This window comes from Helianthus annuus, chromosome 13, assembly GCF_002127325.2.
Source record: "Helianthus annuus cultivar XRQ/B chromosome 13, HanXRQr2.0-SUNRISE, whole genome shotgun sequence".
NCBI classification, from domain to species: Eukaryota; Viridiplantae; Streptophyta; class Magnoliopsida; order Asterales; family Asteraceae; genus Helianthus; species Helianthus annuus.
This window is the reverse complement of record NC_035445.2, coordinates 150,233,379-150,254,581: the sequence shown is the minus strand read 5'-3', so window position 1 is coordinate 150,254,581 and position 21,203 is coordinate 150,233,379. Positions and strand designations below refer to the sequence as shown.

Here is a 21,203-nt window from a genome sequence, read left to right as displayed (position 1 = left end):
TGAAATCTATCTTTGTGGAATAAAAGGGGGCATCGCATAAAAAAAAAGGGGAATTCAACTGTGGGGGGTTACGAGTACGGCAATAGGGGGACAGTAACAGCCCTTGGCTGCTTTGCACGCAGACCAAGAAAAAGAAAAGAGGATTTTGGGTTGACAATTTTGAACGCGATGCGCGGCTAATTTCCTAGCGTTTCGCTCCGGTGTAGACATTGTAAGAATTCTAGGGTTTCGACATTTTGTATTTGATTTGATTCCGTGACAATTTGTGTTTGACTATTTGAAGTTTATGATAATTGTCTTACGTTTGTATTGAATTCACGAATTGTCGAGTGAGTCATGAAATTTGACTTCGTGAAACAAATATGCGTAATTATGCCTTATCATAGATAGGATTTATATGTTCTTGGTAAAGAAGTGCACTGCAGTCCGTTGTCTTTGACGTTGATAGCTTTTGGCACCTAAGTCACGTGACACTAAATGCGTTAATTATCAAATCAATTGAATCAAGTTAAAACATGTAGGAACCCTAGGTCTTGCAATTATCGAACCGGGTGTGATCCGTATTCTCATTTCTTGTTTCAACTTTCTAGTTTGTATTTTAGTTGCAATTTTAGTTAATCACAAGTGTTTTAGATAATACCCATTGTCGGTTCACTCCGATTTATTTTCAAATCAATTGAACAAATAAAATTAGCAAACTTCATAATCACGTTGTACATTGTTTGTAAATAGTCTAACTAGTCGAACAGGTCGTGCGATTCTGACCACATGCTCTTCGTGGATTCGATACCCGACTTACCCTAGCTACCTAGGTTTAACTGGGTTTTTGACTGATCGGGACGACACGGTCACGTCACCCGCCTCGCCTCCAACATTTGCCATGTTAGGTATGACACGCACGGGTTGTTCTTATTTGGCTACTTAGTATCTTATTAGATTAGTTGTATTTTGCTTTCATTCATGACCAACCGGGTTTACCAACTATGTTGGTAAAATTTGTGCTTTGGTGAATCATATAATGAGGTATACATACCTCCATGCTTGAATTCTGTGACATCCATGATGGACTATATTATATAGATACATAGATAAAATATACAGAACCGAATTCTTGATACTAACTGATTCATGGTTAAGTGTTATGAACTTAAGTTATATTATCTCCGTTGTAAATTCCTCGTTTATGATTCTAATGGGCAAGTTAGGACCCATGAAATCACCTAAAAACTTAGTGTTAAAACGAGTGTTTAAGACAAGATATATTTTCGCATACATATACTTTATTATACTTAAATTCCAAATCCGAATCCTTCGCCAAATCCAAATACTCACACACCTTTGTTTCCTCATGTAGGGTAACTTCGGTGTTCCATCTACAACAACTTATCAAATTTGCGGTTTACTCAGAAAGCTTTGTAAAACCGTGAGTGTACATGACCCCGTTTTTATTTATTTTAACACTTTTGGGTGCAATACGTGTAACTTATCAAAAACGCACACATACACTTACAAAAAAGATTACCAACAAACAATCCAATATACATACTTGATACGATATACTAGAACTCATACATAATACTTGTTGCTTTATACTTGTCATTAACTTCGTACAAACCTCCCTTAACATGTATAGCTCTATAGGATTAACGCACGCCCGTATTCTTGAGTTCATGTTAAGTAAACAAAATGGTCTTATCATTTCTCTGATAGGATTACGCTAGCGGGAATCTTTGGGTTGATAACGATAAATTGCATGATAATATTGCCATGTTAGGCTTAGTATCCGAATTTGGCCATGTGGATTCGTTTAAACATTTATACTTATGCTAGTAATCAAACTTGTATGCTTGCCAATACTTTTGTGTTGACATGTACTTAATACGTATTGCAAGGAATTGATGATGATGATGCTAAACGAAATCTAGTAGGATTGACTAGAAACCCATTTTTAATTTTAGTACTTGTTGTATTTTATTTTCCTTGTTCAAGTGTTGTATCTTTGTTTCCAAACATTGTACCTTGTTTAGTATGAAATGAAATCTTGATTATCAAATATTGTCACAATTAGCGTTTTGAAGTCCCTTGCAATCTCGTTTTCGTATCACTCCGATGTTTTTGCCATCGGTTGGGGTGTGACATTAAAACATTTGAAAAATTTTTGTATGAAATCTAGTATGTAAAGCGTCTATGAAATCGTTGATCATTAATGTTTTGCAAGGACATTAATATGTGTGCCGACATAGGAAGCAATCCAACCCTCGACCAATAATGTGTCAATTACCCTCGATTGGGACACAAAAGCACTCCCACGGTCTCGCAAACCAAGAGTGGGGTTCGCCAACATCCAATAGATCTACCCATTTCGTTCCTCGGTCTAAATGTGATTAATGGTGCTTAAGTTCCACCATATTCGCACACCATCTAAGTTGTTTCATTCCCTAGCTTATCATACCACTCGTACATGTATCTCCCCTGAAAGTTTAAAAACTGAAAAGTGTTTAAAAGAGGGGACATGAACTCAGTGTTTGCTTCCATAAGTGCGTACTAACGATCACGTGCGGTTTCTTTGATTCGTAACACAACCTACAAGTGTCGTAATTTCGTTATACACTTAGGTCTATGTATAACTATGTACAAGTCTCTCATCTTGAATGTGTATTATGTCTTGTATTTATTTGTATCAAAACCTTGTTTATTTGTTCATGTTGATAGATTGGTTATTCAATAAGTTGTTAATATATACTAGGGGTTTTGGCTGCCGCGCGTTACGTGACGATTTTGTTGTTGTGTTTAAAGTGGATTAGTCATGTTTGTAATAGGTAATTACGGTTCAATATGTATTCAACATAGTGCTGCTTAGGCTTCTGGGTATGGGGACCGTCCCCGGATGGTTCCGGAATGGTGCCGGTGAGAACACCATCCTGCCCCCCCCCCCAGGCTTCGTCCTCGGCGTCGAGTATGGGACGGTGGTAACGATCCACAAAAAGACAAAAACCATCACTCTCCCTCTCTCACACACCTATACATACAATATATACATATACATTTTAGGTCCATCCCCCCATTTCCATACCCCCATCCTCTTTTTTCCATCCACACACCCGTCCTACGTGGATCCTACGTGGCGGATCATCCTCCAAGGGAGGACCATCACCATACCGCATAGCCTTATACTTGCAGCCGACAAAAATCAATGTCTTGTACGGTTTACAATTAGTTACCACTTATGTTCATTATGGTTGGTTACCATTAGTTACAATGTGTTAAAAAAAAAAAAGAAAAAGAAGCCTTAAATACTTATTGTTCATTTCATTCCATTATTAATATATAGATAATTCCATAAATATATATTTGTATGCTCTCGTTGAGTATAAATATAAATAGGCCTAGCCCTCGTATGACTTCGTGCCTCGCATGAGTGTTTTGTATGTGTCCTCGACATATGTAAGGCCTAGCCCCCTTGTAGTGGCGTTTCACACGATTGTCTCGTCCATATCATTAGTATATTTTATCTCTTAAAGATATATTCTTGTTATATGTAATCGTCGATCGGGTCATGTGTATATGTATACATATTTAATCCTTAAATATATACATGTTTTCTATGTTCGATATGTTAGTTTAAAATAATATATTTTTAACTTGTCTTGATATATATATATATATACACACACATTTTCGAAGTGCGATATGTTTGTTAAAAATAATATATTTTTAACTTGTCTTAGTGTGTGTGTGTGTGTATACGAGTGTGTGTGCGTGCGCGCGCATGTTCATGCACTCGTGGGTATACATGAACAAGTCTTGTATTTGTTAAGTATTATACATATACGTATTCCCAAGTATAAATATACTTAGATTATGGGTAACTATGTATAGATATATGTATTCCCATGAACAGGTACAATACTTGTGTTCTTGTCTTTGTGTATCTTTGTCCTTTGACCAAGTCAAAGTATATATATTTATTTCTCAATATAAATATATATAATTTATTTCAATATTTTGTTAAAAATAATATTCTAAATATTATCTTTGGTATGAGTATACTTGTATAAATACTTGGATTCTTGTATTTTCACTAAGTGTTTTGTATTATACGTTGACACGTATTTCTACGTATAGGTATACGTATGTATTTGTATTTATTGGGGTGCTTTCCACACTTAGCATTTTATTGGTTTTCCGGAATTTTATTTCTTATGAGGTATATATATTCTAGTTGTCAAAATATGTACTTTCACTTGTCATATTTTAGCATAACTTTACCGAGCCAACTTAATATATATCTTACACTTAAATATATGTATATATATATATGTCCATAAGTCCGTTTTGTCACACAATATTCATATTTTTATGTGTACTATGAACTTGTAAAACTCATCGATAAGTTTTTAGATTTTACTATAGTAAAATCATGAAAATAACCTAAACAAGGTTACAATTACGAGTTTGTACTTAACAAATAAAAGTTATGCCTAAGGGTATAAGGAGTGGTTAAACAGTTTAGAGTGGCAAAAGAAAAAACTGACCAATCAGAGCGCGCCATGTCAATTTGGCAAAAGTGTTTAAACTTTGGTGAAAAATGTTGGCAATGGTTTAGACACTTGGTGAAGTGGTAAACTATTTTTTTTAAAAAAAAGGAAAAAGGTGTGATTGGTTGAGATAGGAATGGACCCCACCCACAATACCCCCTCTCTCTCTCTCACTACCCTCTCTCTCTTCTTCTCGCTTCGGTAATGCCTCACCGCCGTTGATGTTTTGCCGCATTCGATGTTGGTTGGCGGCGGTGTTTGCCGCGCGGCAAACGGCTTTGCCGCTGCTTTGCCGCTGCCACTCCGTATCCCCTAAATGATCATGCGTTTACTACACAAATTTCACGTGTATGTTAAAGACTAGACCCCATCATAAAAAGTCTACAAAATCAAGACATATTTATAAGAGCTAGTGAGTTGGCCCGCATAATATGATGGATATTACCGAGGCTTTTTCTGAAGAATGTAATCTAACCATGCCTGCTTTAAACACATATTATATTTGGATACAATGTAAATATTTACTAATTATATACTTAATTATTTAAATGATATAATACTACGCAATGCGGCGGATGTCACCAATGCTCTTTTATAAAGCGCAATCTAACTCTGACCAGTCGAAAATCTTGGGACCCACCAACCCTTCACGAGTGTGGTCTGCATCACGCCTCCCTTTCTTTTCACTGGCGGTAACGCTCGAAGGGGCGGTATTCAACGCCGACTAACTACCTGGCCAGTCACCATAGGTGTTAATTGGTAACACATGATACAATCACAAAATGATATAAAACGAGGTTTGAAATCCGTACATATAGTAGGTGAGATGAAAAATCATAAAATGAGATTTGAACTTCGTACATATAGTAGGTAAGATGAAAAATCAGTCGTTTTTATATGAATAAGATACAAGAAAATAATATAACAATGAGTATATGATAAAAGTCCTTCAATTGGACTAACCCTAGTTAACGTCTAAGTAACAGATAATACTAGTGAAATCCGCACCACTTATTATAATAGAGAGAATATACACATTTTCAACTACAACAAACATAAAGGTCGGCGGCAATAGTTGTCGCCATTAATTGGAGGAAAGGGCGGCAGAGGAATAATGCCTGGCACTCTCCTATTGGACCAACAAATTCACGATTTTATCCCGCTTTAAAATTACGATTTTGCCGTCAGTTAAAAATATGTTTTTCCCTCCACTTAAAAATAAATTTGCCCTTTTGCTCCCAGCTAAATATTTCGATTTTGCCCCCGGTTCAAAATTATGATTTTGCCCCGTTTCAATTTATAGTTTTGGTATTAGTTTTTTTGCAAAAAAATACGATTTTGCCATCAGCTCAAAATTATGTTTTTACCTCCACTTAAAAATAAATTAGCGCTTTTGTTCCCAGCTAAAAATTTCGATTTTGCACTCGGTTCAAAATTACAAATTTGCCCCGTATAAATTTATAGTTTTGCCATTAGTTTTTTTTTCTCACAGCCAAGTTACGATTTTGCCCTCAACTTAAATTTACATTTTTTCCATCGTTTTTTCCCTGGTGAAATTACAATTTTGCCCCCAGTGTAAAATTACAGTCATGCCGGCAGCTTCCTGGCACTTCTCTATTGGTCTATTTAATTTACGATTTTATTCCTGAATTAAATTATGATTTCGCCTTCAGTTAAAAATTACGTTTCTCCCATCGTTTTAGTTTTTTTTAGCAAAACTATAAAGGTTTTTTGTTTTAATTGGTTTACTCGATTTTTTTTTCGTGTCAAGGAGCTGCCTAACACTGGCTCATTAGTACTGAAAAATTACAGTTTTGCCCTGAGCCCAAAATTACGGTCTTATTATCGTTTTTTTCCATACCAAAATTATAGTAGTCTTTTTTTAATTGATTGAGAATTGTTCGGCCATCGCCTCGCAACGCGGGCGGGGCATCTACTAGTTTCATAAATTTTGTCAGTAAATTCTTAAGAAAATGTATTTATACTAAAAAGTATATATAAGGATACAAATTTACAGTCCTGGGCTGTTGACCTTTAACCTACAATTATTACATTGATTCCATGTTGGGAAATAGTAAGAATAGGCCATTGGCTAAAAGAGACGGTGGTTTTTTTGTTACGTATTTTAAATTAATATATTTTAACAACTAAAAGCAAACTCATGTATTAAAATGGTATATACCGAAGTTGTTAATGCAGAACAAGCAAATTAGGTTATAATCCCATATATTACATGAATTAATAAATGTAATGTTTTTTAGTTAATAATAAAATGTTATGTTTTAAAATGTCCAGGTATAGTGAACTATTGTTATTGGTGAAAAAGAGCGGCAAGCTATTATTATTGATGAAAAAAGGAGGCAGCCAACAAGTGGATGTCATGTGCATCCACTTGATGCTTTATTATTTTTTTTTAATTGCTAGATTTTTAATGTCACTATATATATAGTTGAAAGGAGAAAAAAAAAACTTCGTATTAAAATGATGTATGGTGGAGTGGTTAATTTATGCTAATCCTAATGAAGGGACCCGGGTTTGAAATTGGAGGAAGGCAAAGTTTTGCCTTTTTTGCTTAAAATATTAAATTTAATATCCCTCAACTTTACGCAGTTTTTTTCCTTAACTCGGCTACTACTCCTCGGCGTTATTTATAGTTCCTAAAGTTTATTAATGCTTTTTCCTTTGATGATGTTGTTTTTATCTACGTCTTCGTGTTTTTCCTTGAGATTGCGTTATGAATAGTATGTATAGCTTATAGAAACAAAAGCGTACACACTATCAGACTGAGAAATATTTGGTTTAACATCCCACAACGCAGATGGAGCATCCCACTAGTTTATCTACATATAATATGATAATATATGATTTTCAGCCAATTGCGTAGTTGATTCAACCCATTAGATTATTATGTTCATTTATTATAAGTTGTTTATTTGGGTATGTTTACGTTGTTTTTTATTAACAAATAAATAAAACGAATATAAATAGGGTGCTAAAAGAATATACTTATATCTATAGAAACTTATTTTATACATGAAAAACCAATGAAGGAGGTTTTGGGTTAAAATCTCAGAAAAAAAAAATCAGGAATTAAAGAAATTTGTCATTAAAAAAGACATGACATATGTTGGTTATATTAGTCTTACTGAATCTGTTTTAATTTGATTGGACCTTCTCTCTTTTTGTCTTCTATACACGCATATATATCTCCAACATATTTAATTTTTTATTTTTGAATTTTACAGGTATCACAACACGATGAGAACGGAGATGGCCAAACAAGTATGTCTATGATTTTATGTTGAAGTGCAAGCGTGTATGGGAATAATATATGATTTTATGTTGAATGTTGAATTGCAACTGTGTATGGTAATAATAATAAGGTTGGTTTGAAAGTGTTTGGACATATACAATACTAGGTTAGTTTCCCGTGTGTTACACGGGTTGAACAATCTAAACTATGTAATAACTATTTCTTGTAAATGCAAACCAAAGATGGAGATATTTATATACCAAATTGACGTAAATGAGTTAATATAACCAATAAAGTCTACAATGAAAGAAAAAAAGGTTATAATAATAGAACTTGATTATAACGGGTATATTATTACTTTGGTTAGTAAACGAACCGATTCGATATTTTGAAGAAACTCCACCATCTTTAATAGCCTTAAATGATGAAAACTCAAAATATGTTGGGCCTATGAAGTTGTTTCATTTTCTAATAGTTGTTTTAAAATTGAAGGTCACCACATATTTGGTGTCAAAATGTTTAAACTTTGGATTACTTTCATCAACTCGGGGCTTAAAAACTGTATAACATTCATTTTCTTCTAACATTTTTTCATGTCTTTTAAAGTTATTAATCCATACAGTGGCTTGCACTTTCGTCCCCTGACATTATAATGAAAAATAATGTATTTAAAAAAAAAACTTAAAAAATCCTCAAGTAAATACGTATTAACTAATTAAAGTCGTTAAAGATGTACCTTTTCATCCATGAGCACCATCTCAATAGCCCATATCTCACCAACCTTTTTGGGATTTGGTTTTCTCCAAAGCCTAAGTACTTTTATCCTTATCGTAAAAGTTGTTGTTTTGTCATCAATATCATTTAAAGAGATTAGACTTCTCCCTTACATCTCTGATTGTTTAGAATGAGCTATGATTGTTTAGAATGATTAAGTCTACTATTTATAAGGTAAAGATGTATAAATAAATAACGTTTTTTTTAGTTATCATGAATTTTTAAAACTGATTTTATAATAACTGTAGATAAAACTGATTTTATCTAGAATTTACTTTGGCTTATCATTAACAATATAATATAATTATTAATTAAATAATAATAATAAAGATAAAATAAAAAGATTATATAGTTTTTTCAACCCAACTGTAGCCGACTACTTTGGCTTATCATTAACAATATAATTATCAAATAATAATAATAATAAAGATAAAAAAAATTATATATTAACAATATTTTTTTTGAGTTATCACGAATTTTTAAAGCTGATTTTATAATAACTTTAGATAAAACTGATTTTATCTAGAATTTACTTTGGTTTATCATTAACATTATATTATATACTAATAAAAAGCGAACTGAATGAATAGTGAATCAATATATATTAATTAATTATTTGAACCTATATTAATTAAAACAAACTAAATCATCAATATACTAATAAAAAGCGAACTGAATGAATAGTGAATCAATATATATTAATTAATTATTTGAACCTATATTAATTAAAACAAACTAAATCAATAGTGATCTAGTCTAGGAAATATAAGAATATGGGGTATGGGGCGGGGTTGTGACATGGGTTGAGTACAAACGCCCAAGTCACCATCCCGGGTGGGCTTGGGTTTCGGCGTGGCCCCTTGGGCAGGGGTTTCAGCCAGGGCGATGGGCGGGGCTATCAAGATGACATGGCGGGATCTCATTGGCCAAGACAAGTAGCCGCTTGGGCTAGCCGTTGGCCAACGGCTATGTGTTAAAAAAAGATCTAGGAAATATTAGAATATGGGGTATGGGGCGGGGGTTCTGGCGTGGGTTGGGTACAAACGCCCAAATCACCACCCCGGGTGGGCTTGGGTTTCGGCGTGGCCTCTTGGGCAGGGGGTTCAGCCCGGGCGTTGGGCGTGGCTATCAAGATGACATGGTGGGATCTCATTGGCCAAGACAAGTAGCCGTTTGGGCTAGCCGTTGGCCAACGACTATGTGTTTAAAAAAAATATATATTCACTATAAATACTCACACTTCTATCATATGATAAAATTTAAAGTGAATGAACAGTACTCATTCCTTATTATATATTTTTTTATTATATTGAAAATATCTTATATTCATTTATTAGATTATGGGGTATGGGACGAGGGTTGGGGCATGGGTTGGGTACAAATACCCATGTCACCACCCCGGGTAGGCTTGGGTTTCGGTGTGGCCTCTTAGGGGTGGGAGTTTCAGTCCGGGCGTTGGACATGACTAGCAGTCCTCCGTGGCCGGCTCTCATTGGCTGGGTTTGCTAGGCCATGGCGGCTAGGTTTAAATTTTAAAAAATAACGGTTTGGCCAAGCCAAACGGTTCACCCAAGTCACTATAAACCCCCCAACCCTACCGCATGTCCACATCGCTACTCCAAACCTTCACTCCACCTACCCGAACCCGCTACCCACACTTGATACCGGCACAACGCGATGAAGGGCCGCCGACTACCGGCACAACGTGGGGAACGACCTACACAATTTAAACGTGTGCCAACACAAGTGGCGCGAGCTACGACCGAAGCTCGACCGTTTTATAGCCTACTACGATAGCGTCCCGTGCGGTGATATAAGTCACGAATACCGCGTGGCGGTGGCCATCATCCAGTTCCGGGGCAAGGAGCGGAAGTCGTTTGACAAGCTCGCCTTGTTCGAAATCTACCTAACGTTTTAGGCTTTTTTTTTTTAAATTTTGTAATCCTTTTTGTTTTTGTAGAATTTTGTAATTTTTAGAAACTTTTAATAATAATTTTAGGCTTTTTTTTAATTCTGTGTGTATTTTTTAATTTTAGGTTTTTTAAAATTTTTATAAAACTGGCAAACCCACGCGGGCTAGCCACGCCCCATCATACCGACCCAACACGTTACTTACCAGCGGGGGGCTCGAAGTCCACGTGTCAACCCATGCCCTAAACCCTCGCCCCATCATACCCCACGGTCGAAAACACCAATGCTTTTCGCGCAACGCGCGTAATTTAAAAATACTAGTTAACAATATAATATAATTATTAATTAAATAATAATAATAAAGATAAAATAAAAAGATTATATAGTTTTTTCAACCCAACTGTAGCCGACTACTTTGGCTTATCATTAACAATATAATTATTAAATAATAATAATAAAGATAAAAGAAAAAGATTATATATTAATAATATTTTTTTTTTGAATTATCACGAATTTTTAAAGCTGATTGATATAAAGGTGAGAAATTATTATTGTTGTTATTTATTTAATTTAGCATAGATAAATAGGAAATAAGGTGAGAAAGCATGAGGGAGTGACATGTGTCTAAAATCAGGTTTCTTTTATTATATAGTATAGATTATAATATAATTACTTTTTGAACATATTTTATATATTTTTATATATCTTAAAATACAATGTTTTATAACATTCTGATTAGAGTATTGCGACTTCCTTATTTTAATCTTCGTCTCAATAAAATTTTATTCAAAACTGAGTTATGAATAATAATAATGAAGTGATCATAGCACAAATATACATATTATAAAAAATGTCTCACATTTTAGTTTTTTTTTAGATAAAGTAACCCTGTTTATCATTTTAGTTATTTTAATAGATATGAAATTCCGAATATATCGTTGCAGTGTGTGCTTATTTTATTTATGTTTCTAAGTATTATTTAAAGTTAAACAATATAATTATTCTTTTCTTTACCGTGATGCAGATACCAATTTTAACCGAATAACTCTGATATCGTTATCGATATAATTTAAACCAACACCGGCATTTGTTTTTATTGTTTTCGATCGATCTACAACAAATGTTAATATCCATTTGGACACATCTTTTTTCGATCGCTATATCAAGTAATGATATCGTTCAAACACTATAATGAACCAGAATGTAATAATTAAAGTTTTATTACCCCAAGTTGAAAAATCATGCTTATTGCTTAAAAAAGAAATTTTACTATTTAGGACATCGCGTTGTAGTGGAACCGTTAAACTAAATAAAAAGAAGATGTAAAAACGTTAAATCACGTAAAGGTGTTGCAACGTGTTATTTCTCAAAACTTACACTGATACGTTAAACACAGAAAAGAATAACAACTTGACTTATGACCTGTGTATTGCGATGAGGCCGATAAATTAAAAAAGTACACGTAAAAACGTTGAACCACACATGCACATTGTAATGTGTTAACTCCCAAAATTTATACAAAAAAGATAAACATTCTCGTAAAAATAATAATTAAGTCGAAACAATAAAAAATAAAAACAGGTAAAATGAAAAATAAAAAAACTTAACTCAATAACAATAATAATAGCCAAATAAACTTATAAAATATAGGGGTTATTAAAATTTAGAGTAAACATTTACATTCGTACTGTGGTTTGGTGGTTTTTGTCACTTTCATTCAAAAGGTTTTTTATCTTGTATTTGGGTCAATTATATACTATCAATTTAAAACACAACTAAGCAATAAGTAGTTGTACATGATGCATTATTGTTTTATTGTGCATAACAATGTTATTTTTAGGCTTCACTTGTATCAGTTTAATTAATTCAATTCAAAATAGGTTAATCTGGACTTTAATCATCATGTGAACCCTTCTCAACTTTGTATTTGAAACCATTACCATACAATAAATTTGTAACATGTTGGTACTTTAGTGAGTTGTATTCTAAGGTTAGGGAGTTTTCCAAAAAAAAATTACTATACTTTTCACTTTTAATCCAAATATTTTCATTTTTTTGCATTTTAACATCTTTGGTTTTATTTTTTTACTTTTAATACAAATTTTTCTATCTTTTGCAATTTAACCCCAACATATTTTTATTTTCAACTTTGATCCCCGTATTTTTCATCTTTTGCAAATTGTTTGTTTTACGTTTCGTTCTATTTTTGCGAGTGAACACGCCGCAACGTGCGTGTGTGATTCAACATTTTTTCGTCTATTTTTTCCGTTTGACAGGATTGTTACAACGCGTCTATTTTTCCCTATTTGACAGGTTCGTCGCAATGCACGTAGTCTTAGATCGACTTAGTTATTCTTTTCTATTTTTACATTTCAGTCTAATTTCTTCGCATTATCATGCCGCAACGGGCATGCGTGATTCAGCGATTTTACATATGCTTTTCGTTCAGTGTTGTTATTTTTTCCTTTTTGTTTATTTTGTTTTTACGAACTTTTTCGATGTTGTTGGTTGCTGGTAGTTGTGTAGCATTAGTGCTACTTGGAACGGTTTATGCCCCCGCCGCAACACGGGGGCACTTAATACTAGTTTGGTTTTAATTTTCTTGCCATTTTCTTCCCCTTTGCTAACATCATCCATCCATTTTGGCTATTAATTTGAGGACTATTTATATCATTTTATTTAATGTACGCATTTTTAAGTAATATGTACAATTTTCTTATTTTATAGCAAGATAATAAGAACATGGAATATGTTGGTTATTTTAGTGTCACTCAATCTGTTTTAATTTCATTGACCTCAAGGATAAAGAAAATAAAAATGTGTTGTGATACCTTCTTAAAAATAAGAGTGATTGTCACTCTGACCCTCTTTCAGGGAAATTTTGTTGTCTGGTCCCTCTAACTAATGAGAAATCATGTAATATTACCCTTTGCCGTCAAAGAACTTAACAGTTCTGTTAAATGGTATGTTAAATGACTATATTACCATTTCTTATTACCCCCTATGTTTTGTTCTACTCTGCAATATTACCCTCGATGTTAAATGACTATATTACCCTTTCTTATTACCCCCTAAGATATCTATTAGTTGGTATCATTATATATATATATATATATATATATATATATATATATATATAAGTACAACAAACCATATAGGGTAATAAGAAAGGGTAATATAGTCATTTAACACCGGGGGGTAATATTGCATAGTAGAACAAAATATAGGGGGTAATAAGAAACAGTAATATAGTCATTTAACATACCATTTAATAGAACTGTTAAGTTCTTTGACGACAGGGGGTAATACTGCATGGTTTCTCATTAGTTGGGGGTCAGACAACAAAATTTCCTTTGGAGGGGGTTAGAGTGCCAATCACATATAACCACATGGGGTAAAATTGCAGTTTACTCTAAAGATAATAAGCCAATTTACGTTTTGAAAACGCCGCAACATGTTGTAACTATTTTCTTATGTGCTTAATTTATGCACGTGTCGATATAAATTCAAGTTGGTTTATATTTTGATGTAAATTACAATTAACAAGTTGTGCGAGTACTGCTTATCCTATTGACTTTGTTGTTTCTTTCTTGATATTTTTTCATGAGTTTATTATTGATTTTTTTTTTCTTTTCTTTATGTTTAGTGTTTTAGTTTTAAATTTCTTTTTTCATTAAAGTTATATTTATGATAGCGTTTGCGTTTTCATTTACAATTAAACTCCGTTTGTATCACACTCAAATTTCAATTTATTTTTATGGTTTTCATTCAATGTAAAACATTTATCGATATTATTTTGAACATATTTCTTTCGATTGCTCTACAGAACCAAAATAGATATCGACCTATACCCTGCAGCGTAGCACGGGTAATATCACCAGTTTAACATACTCATAAATAACTTTCATTTATTTATGGCTGGTGGCTGTGAGTTGATGCCAACACATAGCTGAGTCACACGTGGCCCCACCACCAACAAAAATCTTGAACCACAATTTCAAACAAAATAGTGATATTGCTGATGAAGGAGTGGGAAGAAATATAGTTTTCAGGGAAGGACTCGGTGAGTATGAATTCTCAGGTAAGGACATTCCGGCATCTTATATATACCCTCTTTTTTTTCCTAAACATTCTGCCATACACCCCACCCCATACATATTCTTCTGTTTCTTTTTTTTTTAATTTAATATGACTATCATCGTTGAAGAAACCCAATTCGGTAACCATCTCTTCATTTTCTTACTTTTTTTAATATTATTCTCTCTCACACTCATACATATATATCTATAATTGAAGGGGGTAAAAGGATTATATTGGGACAAAGGGGTTATAGGGTTATGAGTACACAAGGGCTAATTATAACTTGTATTTAAATATGGCGCATCACAAACCTGTATAACTCTTTTAAAAACAACGTCCATATTTATTAGATCGTAATGTGATCATTGATTTATTGTGATCTTACAATTGAAACTAAAATCAGCAAAGAAAAAAAATAATAAGAAGAAATCAATTGAGTATTAATTTTATATTTTGTGTGTGTGTTGATTTATATTTATATATGTTTGAGAACAGAAAATGGAAGTCAGGAGCAGATCCTCAAGAGCAGGGCAGAAACAGAACTGGTGTTGGATGGTGGATTTTGCATCCCCCACACCAATTCTTATGGCCACAATTTTAGGTGTTTTTTTTTTATTTTTATCTTTTAATTTACAAAATCCCCCCTATAAAGAATTGTGAACAGTATCAAATATTTATTTGGTATATTATGGCTTTAATAGTTTAATAGGGCTATAATATCATTATTTTTTTATAATCAATTTATATTTCTAACCCTATTCTTTAATAGAATTATCATACGATTCCTAAACTTTCATAGTTTTTTATAAACGGTTTACATATTCCTCTGAAGTTTATTAGATTTTATCAAACGGAAGTTAATAATAATTCGATTTTCGATAAACGATTTAAGTTTTGACTCCCGAACTTTAATGGAGTTATGTCAAACGACCCTTGAAATTTATTAAAGTTGATTTTTTTCTTTTTAACAAATATTTGTTCTTTTATCTATTGTTTTTATAACTTTTACTCTTTTTTATTTTACTTATTATTTATTTAACTTATTATAGTAAAGATAACTATTACCTCTAAACATGTTTAAATAATCGTGTTATTTGCTTATTTTTACTGTTCAAATTAAAACATACATGATCTATATTAACTCTTTAATATATCAGGTAACAAACATAACTATTTTTTTATTTACCCTATTATAGTTAAAGCTAACTTTTAATTCTAAACATGTTTACTTAACTGTGTTAATTGCTTATTATCACTGACGTTTAGATTAAAGCATGCATAGTCTATGACAACCCATCGATATCATATCATGAAACAAGTACATCCTTGCCAGTAACCACCTACGACCCCGCCGCGAAGCGCGGGTTCCAAAACTAGTTTATATTATATTACTAAGTTTTTGATCTGGATCTTTGTTATTCTATAGGGATTATGATGTGGAGAGTGAAAGAAAACAAGGAGTTGAGAACTTTTACCGTGTTAATCACATCAATCAAACAGTTGATTTCGTGAGTGTTTTTTTTAATTGTGGTTTTTCATTTTTTTTTAATAAATTTGGGTGATAAATTTCAAATTTTTTAAACTATATGGATGTATATGTAGGTTAAAAAGATGAGAGGAGAGTATGAAAAATTGAACAAGATTGAAATGAGCATATGGGATTGTTGTGAGCTCTTAAATGAGGTGATCGATGAGAGCGATCCTGATCTAGACGAACCTCAAATCGAGCACTTATTGCAAACCGCTGAGGCGATACGCAAAGACTATCCGGACCAAGATTGGCTTCACTTGACAGCCTTGATCCATGGTAGCTTCCAATACCAAATTTGGAAAAATGGCAGGCATGATGTTATGTTTTTAATTTATTATATTCTTGTACCTAACATGGAATATTGTTGTGTAGATCTTGGTAAGGTTTTGCTACATCCTAGCTTTGGGGAACTTCCTCAATGGGCAGTTGTAGGTGACACATTTCCGGTCGGGTGTGCTTTTGATCAATCAATTGTTCATAGCAAGGTTTATGTCCTAACAAACTCATCAATGATTCTTTGTTTCGATTGGCCATTTGGTAAAATTGATTTGGGATTTTGAAAACAGTATTTCGTGCAAAATCCTGACTACAACAATCCCGCTTACAATGGGAAGTACGGAATATATTCTGAAAATTGTGGACTCGACAACGTTATGATGTCGTGGGGGCATGACGATTACATGTATTTGGTATTAAGCAACTCTTTACTCTTTCATATTGTTTCTACATGTATTGAACTATCATTCACTTAGGTGGCAAAGGAGAATGGGACCACTCTCCCTTCGGCCGGGCTTTTCATCATTAGATATCATTCCTTTTATGGTATGAAGTTGGTTTGAACCTCAAAAGATGAAATTGTTTCGTAAAATTTGTTGTTAACCAGTTGATGTTGTTGTTGCAATAGCATTGCACAGGTCAGAAGCGTATAAGCACTTGATGAGTGAGGAAGACGTCGAGAATCTAAAGTGGCTTCAAATATTCAAGTAAGCATCTTGTTGAATAGTACTTTCTTTAATCAACTCAAGTATACTAATATGTTGTTTATGGAATATACACATATAGCAAGTATGATTTGTACAGCAAGAGCAAGGTTCGGGTCGACGTTGAGAAAGTAAAGCCGTACTACGAGTCTCTAATCGACAAGGTGAGACCGCTTTGTTGAGCCAAAGTTTGTGAATTGAGTTTATCAATCCTCATTGTTAATTTATGTTTGCAGTATTTCCCTGCAAAGTTAAGGTGGTGAAGAAGAAGTTAGTTTCCTAATGGTTATGAATAGGAATAAGTGATTGCTCATGTAAGAGAGTTGATTAGAATACAATGCAATAGTTTCCTTCTATGTAAATGCAGTGTGTATTCAGTTTGAACTACATGAATGTCTTTTATCTTTCTTTTTCAAGAAAAAATGTGTGTCGTGTGTTTTTTTTGTCTGAAAACAAAACAAAAACAAGAAAACAATCTTAAATTAATAAATAAAGTCAAAATAAATGAGAAAGTATAAAAATGAAACAATCACACAATAGTTTCAACCCGAAATTGATTCATGATTAGTAAAAAGCAATAATTAGTGTTTACTCAATAATGTTTTGTTAATATTCGCCTACTGAATCAACCTAAGATCTGTTAGTAAAACTATATAAAAGAACTGAATAGAATCTGGACATAAACTAATAAAATGGAGAAACAGTAAACGAGTGAACCGGGTTTGTGTTGATACAATTCCCTTAAACAGATTCGTCGTCTGTTCCCAGGGTACGCCGGTCCGAAGCAGCAACAGCACACTGCCGGACTTGAACACTTGCCTGAAAGAAAACAGGAGAATGCTGCAGAGAGATCGAGAGAGAAGAGATGGTTTTTGGTGTGTCTCAACTGATCAGCCTAGCCTTCATTTTATAGTCCCAGAACCATAACCGAAATCCTTCTCTTGATTGCCGCGAATTAAAGACCAAATAATGGTCATTAATATATCGGTTACGAAACTGATAATCATGACCTAAACTGTTAGAATTTAAAAACGAAATAATGATCATTCATTTATTTCAGTTTCAAAAACAGAACAATAGTCAAGAGTCTCGAGTGCAAAAACCGCTCCACGCGGACCCGGGTTTTCGGAACTGCATTCGTGTCCGCATGACGTGCGGGCACACACGAGTTCAACTAATTCCGGTTCCATTTTTTGCACCCCCTGCGCGCGCGGGGGTAGGACTTGTGGTAAAACATGTCATAAGACTTCAAAGGCTTGGTTAAGGTTTCACCTTATAAATAGCCTATCCTTTTGTTCCCACTCCAATGTGGGACAAAGTGGTTTTACCACTTGAGACTTTCCATTCACACCAAAACTTCCAACAATCCCCCACATGAATGGAGGTCAATCTTAGAAACAACATTATTCCAATTAGATTTCAACAGTTGAGTTTTGCATACGATAGGTAGGTGTTACCGTTTGAACCTTTGCTCATGAAATGCACTTAGCCCACTAGCGCTGAGTAGAACTCGATGTCTTTGAACTCGTTTGCCGTTTGTGTAGGCGACAATGCACTTCACATAAGACTCTCCTTGACAAAGTCAAGTCCTCATAGTTATGTTCGTTATGGTCATGAACATGATGCCTACTTCTGTGAGAGCCATTAGGTATTGTGCCCCAACAATACCCTTCGAAACGACCCTACTTCTCTCTCACATAGGTGATTCACTATGTATGGTTACCTTAGTCGAATCATTAAAAGCCATAGGCTTAGCCTCACACTTGTCACTTTTAGGAATGGACTAGGTAGTTTACTAAGCTTTGCAATAAACTCCCTTATATATATACGTACGGTTATCCCCCACAGTGACCTTACTAATTCATACAATTAGGTTTTCCTATTGAACTCAGCTCTTGGGATCTCCAGTCTACTAAGTTAAGTTTCCATCATATGAACTTATATTTTCAAGGTCTTCAGTCCCATTCCCATGGACGACTTCTGTACTAATTCTCTACTTAGGCCTTTTGTTAGCGGATTCGCAATATTATCCTTTGACCTCACGTAGTCAACAGTGATAATTCCTGTAGAGATTAGTTGTCGTATCGTATTATATCTACGTCTGATATGTCTGTTCCTACCATTATACATTGTGCTACGAGCTCTGCCAAGTGCCGATTGGCTATCACAACGTATACAAATGGCCGATGCCAGCTTAGGCCGTCTTGGTATATCCTCAACAAATTAACGTAGCCATTTTGCCTCTTCACCTGCTTTATCTAAAGCGATGAACTCTGATTCCATCGTGGATCTAGCGATAACCGTTTGTTTTGACGATTTCCACAATATAGCAGCACCTCCAAGTGTGAATACATACGCACTTGTTGCTCTGGAATCATTCGTGTCAGATATCCAATTTGCATCGCAGTGTCCTTCTATAACTGCTGGATATCTGTTATAATGCAACCCGTATTCCCGAGTGTATCTTAAGTAGCGAAGCAACCGATTGATACAGTTCCAATGCATTGAACTTGGGTTGCTCGTGTATCTACTAAGCTTGCTCACAGCATATGCTATGTGTGACAACTGGCACAAAACCGGTAACTTTCGTACACTTTAATTATTATTTAATGACTGCAATTATGTGCTTAAATGTCAACATTGACTGATTAGATGCTAAGCAAGTGAATTCATGCACGTTGTATACTACAAAATATTGCTTCATGCAATCGAGAGCGCTGCGTCAGAAATATTAGTAAACTCACCGGTAAGACACACTGTGTCAACGGAACTGCAGAAAGCAGTCAGACATTAGAATTGAGGCCTAGGTGTAGGTCCTACGACAAAGGTACATTAAAACCCAAGAGTACATATAAGGGTTTAATTTATGGTCGTTACGAAAGCTAAAACACGCACTAAAAGGCACCCGAAACACACTTTAAGTGCAGAACTTTATTAAATTCAGCACAATTCAGCTTTTAACAACATAAATATTGTGCAGAGATGTCGTTTTATCATCCAGAATATTTCCCTAAGTGACGGGAATTCTTTGTGTCACTAAAAATAACACTAACGACACTTTAAATGCTTATTAAGCACTTTAACGAATCAGTATCTAACCGAACAACCGAACAATTTGATTCGATACCGATTTCAAGCTTTAAATCACTTTCTGGAAGGTTATACGTAAACTAGTGCTTAAACGCAATCAGTTTAACGCGACGTACACTTCAGAACTGTGACGAAAGCCAAATATACCCTAAATATCCCTTACATAACTTAGAAATAAGTTTCGAAGGATTCGGTATGGCGAAAACATGTTTATTTGAACTAAAGAACTAATTAGGACAAAACTGCGAAACGAACATTGGTGGCCGGCCGGATAATATTTAATCCCACAAATATTCTGTTATAATTAAAATTTTATTTTAATCAGGTTCGTGTTGAAAAATAAATTAAAACGCTTAAAAACGTTATTTTCCAAGTTTAAGCGCGTACCGTGAGTTCCTACGCGACACAGTGCTTACACTGCAAAACGCAGACAACGCAGAAAACCCAGAAATATGCCAGGAATATGCCAGGAATATGCCAGGAATATACCAGGAATATACCAGGAATATACCAGGAATATGCCAGGAATATGCCAGGAATATGCCAGGAATATGCCAGGAATATACCAGGAATATACCAGGAATATACTAGGAATATACCAGGAATATAACAGGAATATACCAGGAATATGCCAGGAATATGCCAGGAATATGCCAAGAATATGCCAGGAATATGCCAGGAATATGCTATGAATATGCTAGGAATATGCTATATGGAAGGTCTATAAATACCACAATTCCATCACTCCATCTTCCTCATCACCACACTTCCACTCTCTCCCTCTCTCTCTCTAGAAAAGCTACGGCCAAACACCCCCTCTCAATCCATCAATTTTTCGGTTTTGATCACCACATTCCAAGTCCATACAAGTATCAAGGATCCCGTATAAGGAGGCTTGGTGCAAACGGAAAGCGAAGGACCTCATTCTCTTGCTTTTATCCACCCTATTTGCGTCTAGATTCTTCCCTAGCCTCGAGCTAGTGGTATGTTGCTTAAATCACATTCTTGAACTATTTTGAAGTGGTTAATATGATATGTAACGGTTA

The 21,203-nt window shown here is 34.3% G+C and overlaps 1 protein-coding gene across 1 annotated transcript; it reads left to right on the top strand.

The window, feature by feature from the left end:
* The first annotated feature begins 14,501 nt into the window (after nucleotides 1-14,501).
* On the top strand, nucleotides 14,502-17,490 carry LOC110899790 (inositol oxygenase 1). The gene is made up of 10 exons (XM_022146680.2): nucleotides 14,502-14,695; nucleotides 15,052-15,157; nucleotides 15,983-16,064; nucleotides 16,159-16,363; nucleotides 16,460-16,572; nucleotides 16,654-16,776; nucleotides 16,840-16,909; nucleotides 16,992-17,070; nucleotides 17,150-17,231; nucleotides 17,304-17,490. Exons 1-10 carry the CDS (start codon nucleotides 14,665-14,667, stop codon nucleotides 17,328-17,330), a joined length of 918 nt encoding a protein of 305 aa, XP_022002372.1. The 5' UTR covers nucleotides 14,502-14,664; the 3' UTR covers nucleotides 17,331-17,490.
* Nucleotides 17,491-21,203: the final 3,713 nt, after the last annotated feature.

Bases quoted from the DNA above. Each gene is read 5' to 3' on its own strand.
- LOC110899790 (XM_022146680.2), top strand. From the start codon at position 14,665: ATGACTATCATCGTTGAAGAAACCCAATTCG. The intron at 16,573-16,653 runs GTTTATGTCCTA...TTTTGAAAACAG, and splicing joins AATCAATTGTTCATAGCAAG to TATTTCGTGCAAAATCCTGA. The intron at 17,232-17,303 runs GTGAGACCGCTT...TTATGTTTGCAG, and splicing joins ACGAGTCTCTAATCGACAAG to TATTTCCCTGCAAAGTTAAG.